This window comes from Palaemon carinicauda, chromosome 15 (assembly GCF_036898095.1).
Source record: "Palaemon carinicauda isolate YSFRI2023 chromosome 15, ASM3689809v2, whole genome shotgun sequence".
NCBI lineage: Eukaryota > Metazoa > Arthropoda > Malacostraca > Decapoda > Palaemonidae > Palaemon > Palaemon carinicauda.
In genome coordinates, this window is record NC_090739.1 from 20,277,475 (window position 1) to 20,284,974 (window position 7,500).

The 7,500-nt window shown below is 32.6% G+C and overlaps 1 protein-coding gene across 1 annotated transcript in view; it reads right to left on the reverse strand.

The window, feature by feature from the left end:
• Alk (Anaplastic lymphoma kinase) overlaps nucleotides 1–7,500 on the reverse strand; it is a 1,005,172-nt gene that overhangs the window by 360,699 nt on the left and 636,973 nt on the right. The window contains 2 exon segments of the mRNA XM_068387529.1: nucleotides 1–31; nucleotides 4,186–4,364. The exon segment at nucleotides 1–31 is cut by the window's left edge and continues 64 nt beyond it. Of these exon segments, the coding sequence (XP_068243630.1) occupies nucleotides 1–31; nucleotides 4,186–4,364 (210 nt within the window).

The following is a 7,500-nucleotide window of genomic DNA, read 5'->3' on the forward strand; positions in this document are numbered from 1 at the left end:
TCCTCGCACGTTGCCAATCAGGATCTTGTACCTGAAATTGAATAACAGTCCCTCAATTAACGACGACTCACGTTTTTAAAACCTAATTAACGCAATGCAGTTTTCTGTAATGAAGAGCAGAGTAAATCCTGAGGGTACACTTGGGCACACTATTTTATCTAATTTCCCTTCCACTTGTTTTGTTAAAGTTTATATAGTTTATATTTATTTTTTCCTTGTTTCTTTTCCTCACTGGGCTATTTTCCCTGTTGGAGCCCCTGGGCTTATAGCATACTGCTTTTCCAACTAGGGTTGTAGCTTAGCAAGTAATAATAATAATAATAATAACACGAAGGTCGTGAGCGCTTCTGACCTGGTATAATGATATTGAAGCGTTAGGGTAGGCGTGACGCGGAATTAAAATTGGTCTATTTCTTTTTTATAATCTATATTACATATCAAGGGTAATAGATTTATCTATTTATAAAACTTGGCCCATACGGCTCAGGGCTATGGCTGCGGAGGGTCAAATGGGGGAAAATTTGATATTTGAACTTAAATGTAACAAATGAAAAAATAGTTAAACTTAAGGTTTTGTGACAGCAATATGGAAGAAAAGCAGTGGGAACAGAGGTAAGGTTAAAGGAGAACAAATGAGCACGAACACCCTTTGGTAATGGCTCTGCAAACGATTACAGAAATCTCATGGCTATGATTATACTACCTTACAATATATCAAAACTCTTTCCTTCAATTAAATCATAAAGAAAAACTAATGAGTCTCTTTAAGGGAATGGGAAAAATATGTCATATCAGATTACGTCAAATCCACCTTTTCGTAATGAAAGACATCATCATATATCATACACAGGGACTTTTTTGTCTTCAACTGACAATATGAGCCATGACGTGCCAAGTTGAAATGATAAAAATGTCTAAAAGGAAACCTTCTTGAATAGAGCAAAAGCCCTTTCAGTGCGTTGGCCTTAGCACTATGTATCCTATCATGCCGTTAGGATACGTTCTCTCCAATGCTAATCGTCTGTGGGATTACTTACTACGAAGTGATAAGGTAATTTTAGCAGACCGATAAGGCGAGCTTTTAAATTTAGAATATTTCTGCAAAATCGTTATTTTTTTATATAATCACATTATTGCATCTCTCTCAACTAAAGAAAAACTATATTTCGCGTCGTGATAAAATTTTGAATTACTCTTACCACCTGTACAAGCAAACGCTCAATACGAAGTATTTATTTTTGTCCCTTGTGCTAAACTTTGTAGTTTATAATAATCTGAGAATAATCTTAATACATTGGCAAATAAAGTTATCATGAAAAACTGCTTTCCTGACTTTCGAATTTTTTTTTAACTACTTTTCAAACTTCACCACCAGCATATTTCCTGATTTTGACATTAAATCGCCTTCTCAAGTCAATTTGACTCGTTATTAGATGAACTATAACACTGAAATTACCACCTCACATCGTCAGTAGAAGTAAAGAAAATTCCAGTGTTATGTTATCAATAAAATGAAGTGGACAAAACTCTCACGAAAATATCCTCTACCCGGTCATCTCATATTGAAAAAGAAAAATATGACATGAAAGTCATTTACACCATTGCAATCAAAGTTATAAAGAGCGAAATGGAAAAACTATAAACAGAAGAAAAGTGGGTAGAGGACCATTATTGAAAGCATCATAACAAATGAGGTTACTTGGGCCAAATATCAACCAAAGTCCACTGCAGTCTCTCTCTCTCTCTCTCTCTCTCTCTCTCTCTCTCTCTCTCTCTCTCTCTCTCTCTCTCTCTCTCTCTCTCTCTCTCTCTTTCCTTCGCCCTAGCAATTTTCTAGTGGAAGATCAAAGCGTTTCTGTGAAAGGAGGCCGCTTCATTCGAACCGGAAAAAGAATGGAAAAATTGGAGAGGAGTCCTATTCAGACTAAGAAGTCTCACAACAACACTTTTCATTCGTTGCATTTACATTTATTCAGTTAACTTTATGTCAGCCACTCGACAAGTGTCTTAATAATCAATTACATGAACATTTTTTCACACACAAGCACAAGAGTGAAGAATGAACGAAATTTTGTCAGAAATTTAGTACAGTACTAAACGTCCTTTACTTTACATGACATAATTTGTTTACAGTGCATATGCTGGTGAATGTTTGTGTCTACGTGTGTGTATATGTGTATATATATGTGTGTGTATATATATATATATATATATATATATATATATATATATATATATATATATATATATATATATATATATATATACACTCCCGCGATTTCCGCATTAGACAGAATTTCTATGATGTAATGAAATATCTGTAAGTGTCAACTCAATATGCAGTAAATGTTTAATATGAGTTGAGACATGTCTTTATGAATAAGATACTGATTACAGTATCAACTGTGTGTGTGTGTGTGTGTGTGTGTGTGTGTGTGTGTGTGTGTAATCAGTTTTTAAATTAGGTTTATGTCTAAAAAAAATCCAGCATGAGTCCTTCGTAAAAAAAAAAAAATTATAATTTTCTTATGGACGAAGGGTCAAAGGCATTAAATATTTTGTGGAAGGGGAAATGGTTGAAAATTTTTTTAATGATGAAATGGAAAATGACAGTGTTAGGGTATTTAAGTTTGGAGATTCAGAAAAATATGTGCCTGCATAGGTAGGTTATTACACCAGCAAGTAAAACCAGCTAAAGAATATACAATGGCAGAAAAATGGAGAAGCATTTTTGATAGTTTATTGCATTCACATTGGCTGTTCCTTTATTATTATTATTATTATTATTATTATTATTATTATTATTATTATTATTATTATTATTATTATTATTATTATTATTATTGGTATCATTATTGATATCATTATTATTATCATTTCTATTATTAATATTATTATCATTATTGTTACTATTATTATTAATATTATTATTATTATCATTATTATTATTATTATTTTTATTATTATTAGCTAAGCTACAACCCGAGTTGGAAAAGCAAGATGCTATAGGCCAAAGACTCCAACAGGGTATAATATCCCAGTGAGGAAAGGAAATGAGGAAATAAATGAACGATACGAGAAATAATTAACCATTAAAATAAAATATTTTGAAAACAATAACAACATCAAAACAGATATTTCCTATGTAAACTATAAAAAGACTTATGTCAGCCTGTTCAACCTAAAAACATTTGCTGCAAGTTTGAACTTTTGAAGTTCAAACTATAATAACCTCTTCCCAGTGTGCCAAAACCGGAAAGCTTCATGAACAAAGTCACCTCAATGCACCCATCTGTAACAATAGTGACAACAGAACGAATGTGGTACATCATGCTATCATGTGAAATGATGTGGATGCACTTAATGGCTTTGTATATATATATATATATATATATATATATATATATATATATATATATATATATATATATATATATATATATATATATATATATATATATAATATATATATGTATATATATATAATATATATATGTATATATATATATATAATATATATATATATTTGAATTCCAATTCTATCTCCTCACAATTAACAAACATTAACCATAACGGTTCGAAAAGAATGAATATATGAATGATTGACAACACAGAGAGGATTACTTAGACCAGAAATACAGGGATGGATGTTGGGCCGTAAAACGTGTTTTGTAATTATCAAGAATGGATCTGAAGCAAATCAAAACAAATTGAATAAAAAATTGCTCAATGGGAAGGTTGAAAAATATCTGGATGGAATAGGGCTTAAAATTCTACAGAAGTATCAAAGGCTTCCAGCATAGTTTTAGAAATCCTAAATACTGATTCCACGGACCGTATATTCATATGTTCAATTGCTTTATGTAATGAGAGAGAGAGAGAGAGAGAGAGAGAGAGAGAGAGAGAGAGAGAGAGAGAGAGAGAGAGAGAGAGAGAGAGAGAGAGAGGTAATTACTTCTGTTTCAGGGTGGGGGATAACCTTAAAGGATGAGGTATAATTCTAATACATTCTAGACTACGAATATAAATGTTATGGAAAAAAATTGAAGCTAATTTTTACTATATGTTACTACTAATAGAAAGTCGGATAAGAAACTACAAAATAAAGTAGCTGAACACTTATCGCATTCGACTGAACCCAAATAATACACTATGGGAAAAACTTTGAGTCTGTTACAGTCTTACTTGTGGCGTATGTCATGCGGTATGGGATGAATGTATCTCTGCCAATCACGTCCGGTGTTGCCATAGACGTGCTCAAACTGGTGCTTCCGTTCAGAATTGGGAGCCCTAGGGTCCTCTTCTACGGCTTTGATGGTGATACTGCCCTGGTATCGGCCAAGCTTGTGATAGTAGAACCGAAGCTGTGGGAAAGATGTAAATAATAATAATAATAATAATAATAATAATAATAATAATAATAATAACTAATAATAATAATAGTAATATAATAATAATAATAATAATAATAATAATAATAATAATAATTATAGGTATTTGGAATAACATGAGGATGTAGAGGTACGGCAGACCCTATGCCATTGATAATCGTTAATTCAAATAGTTAATCAATTTAGGTGGAAACTTTAACCAAGTCTAATCGACTCATGTAAAGCTTTCCCTTATCAACCCACTTCTACCATATTACAAGAAAATTACTTTAAAGTAATTCTTTCCTCATGGTACAGATAAGTAAATAATGTTCATGGATGGATAGAAACGGGAAACTCATAACCAGGTGAAGCTTTGTCAAAAGGATTTATAAAGAACATGAAATGTTTAATAAAAAACATCTTTTATTTCCATAACATGGGATGGAAAAACCATTGTAGGATACACATTGAAAGAAACAAACCACATTGAAAACATAAGATACCTTAAAAGCCTTATCTTCAGGTATGATTCAGTTTTGATTTTAATGCGTGTGTTGTGACACACTTCAGTGTGCAGCGATATCTGGGTGAGCATTGCACTTGACGAAATAGATGCAAAGAATCGTAATAAACAACTTTCGCAGTAAGAGGTCGTTTTTACACTAATTACGAGATTCTAATTATATATATATACACACACACACACACACACACACACACACACACATATATATATATATATATATATATATATATATATATATATATATATATATATATATATATATATATATATATATACATGTGTGTATGTAAGTATATATATATATATGTGTATATGGGAATTACACGGATGGACAAATAAACATTCAAATATGCGATGGTATTAAGGTAGGATAATCATGGCTCGAGTAACAAAGCTTTTTATTTAAAGAAGCGTTAAGCGTTAAAACATTTTTGCAATATTCTACATTGAGTAAAATATGAAAATAATTTAACTTCCTAATGATAAAAATAAACTTAGTATAGCAGTCTAAAAATATTTACTTCTCAAACACAGTCTAAATGCTGTAAAATTGCACATATCCGTCAAGGCTAAAATTCCGGTCTTAGTTTCCGTTACAACCTCGACTTATTGGAGTAGATTCAGGGATAATTTCCATATATAAGATTTAAAATTATGAAGTGATGCCAAACTGACAGATGTCATTTTTTTATCATACTATACAGGATTGCATGTAAATATGCAAATAAAAGCAAAGTCAACATAATGTGTTAAACCTATAGTGCATAGATTTCTCAAGATACAATAATAAAAAATGAAGTTATATATAACGTTTACGCTTTAAGCATTGTTACCACAGTCACTGGAGCTGGTTTGGTCTTGTGGGAAGAACGGAAATATGAAAGCGTGCTCAATCCACAAGATGTAGGTGGAAGGAAGAGAGCAAGCTCTAGATAGCACTGAACAGGCGAGAGATGACATATAGGGGTATTGGAGAAGGATTATACTTAAAAGTTCAGAAAACATCCATTGAGAGAATTGATATATGCCCCATGTCGAAGGATAATGAGACATCGGAACATGGTTTTTTTTTTTTACTTTATTATAATTTTTTTTTTTTTTAATACACTTTACACAGCCCGATACTCTTCAAACGAGTACCTTCTTGTTCTAATGATCGCTCGAGTGGTACTGCTTATCCCTCGGAACAAGCAAATTCAATGTTGCTCTGTCAATATGCTGAATTGTTAGATTATGTGGAAATCTCTACTGTGATGGAAATATGCTCTCACCAATAGGCTTACAACACATCACCTTATCAGACTTAAGACACGTGACCTATAACAGTGTTCGGTGATCGCGCACTACAATTTAAGAGTCATAGTACTCTTAGAAAGGTTATTAAACTCACTGTATAAAACACATACGTTTACATATTTTTCATACAAGGATTAGGACATATAACTGGGAAAAATACAATGTGGTTGCACTGAAAATTAAATATTAAGAGCTTGGACAATCAAATGAAAGAAAGGAAGCTGGAACGGAGGTAAATTCGATAAGTTTTAAAGTGTTGCAGCTAAGGGCCTAAAGGGACGTTACAAAAACACTTTTGCAACAGCCACATTGCAATGCGTGAGGTGCGCTGTCTTGTCTTAATTCAACATGCCAGTTGTGAGTTCTATGAAGGTTAAAAGTAAATGTAAAAACATGAATGTAACATTGACCAGTGTCAATCTTTTGTGCCAGCCCAATGCCTTTATATCAATACGATTCAAGGAAAACTGGCCCTTCATAGAGTTCCAAATTTTGACGATCTGGGCTCCTCTAATTTCCAGAGAAATCTTGTAAATGATAGCCAGACAGGTGTTGCAAAGCTGTATGGCAAGAAAAGGGAATCACTCGCTATGGTGAACAAAGTATTGGCTAAAGCAGTATTTATTATATAAGAAATAAAAGGAACGGTGATCGAGATAGTCAGGTTAAAAAATGAGACAATATATGAATCACCTCAGATGTGAGAGAACTATTCCAAACAGGAACAGAAAGGTGTGCAAATTTTTAAAAACTTAAGAAGAAACGAACAGAAAACTGAAAAATCACCTGGTAATTTGAAAGATAAAATGGCAAAACGCTTTAAATCAGCTTAGAGCACGAAATTCATATGAAAAAGTAATTTATGTAGTAGAAAGCCGTAGTAGTAGAAGTCAGATCGTGTTGGTTGAGGGTGAACTGGTGCAAATTTCGAAGAAGAAGGACCAATATAAGCTTTAACGATTGAGACGATACTACAAAGTTAAGAAGACGATTTGTTCTCAAAATCCTCCAAGATTTGAACAAACTTTGTGTGCATGTGTTCTTGTGTATATGATTGAGGATTCATATGTCCTAATGACTGTATATGAAGATATGTATGAGTTTGTACAAAAGTATCATCAATTGAGTCATACAATTCTAACTATTTTTCAACAATTCTACGGTCTCTACTATTCAGATTCACGAGTTTGACCTCGGGTAAGGGAAGCCATTCAGTCCCCAAGGTCAACTTGGGTGGGAAAACTCCTACTTTTTTATTACCTTCTCTCTCTCTCTCTCTCCTCTAGCCACAAAAATAAGGAAAGA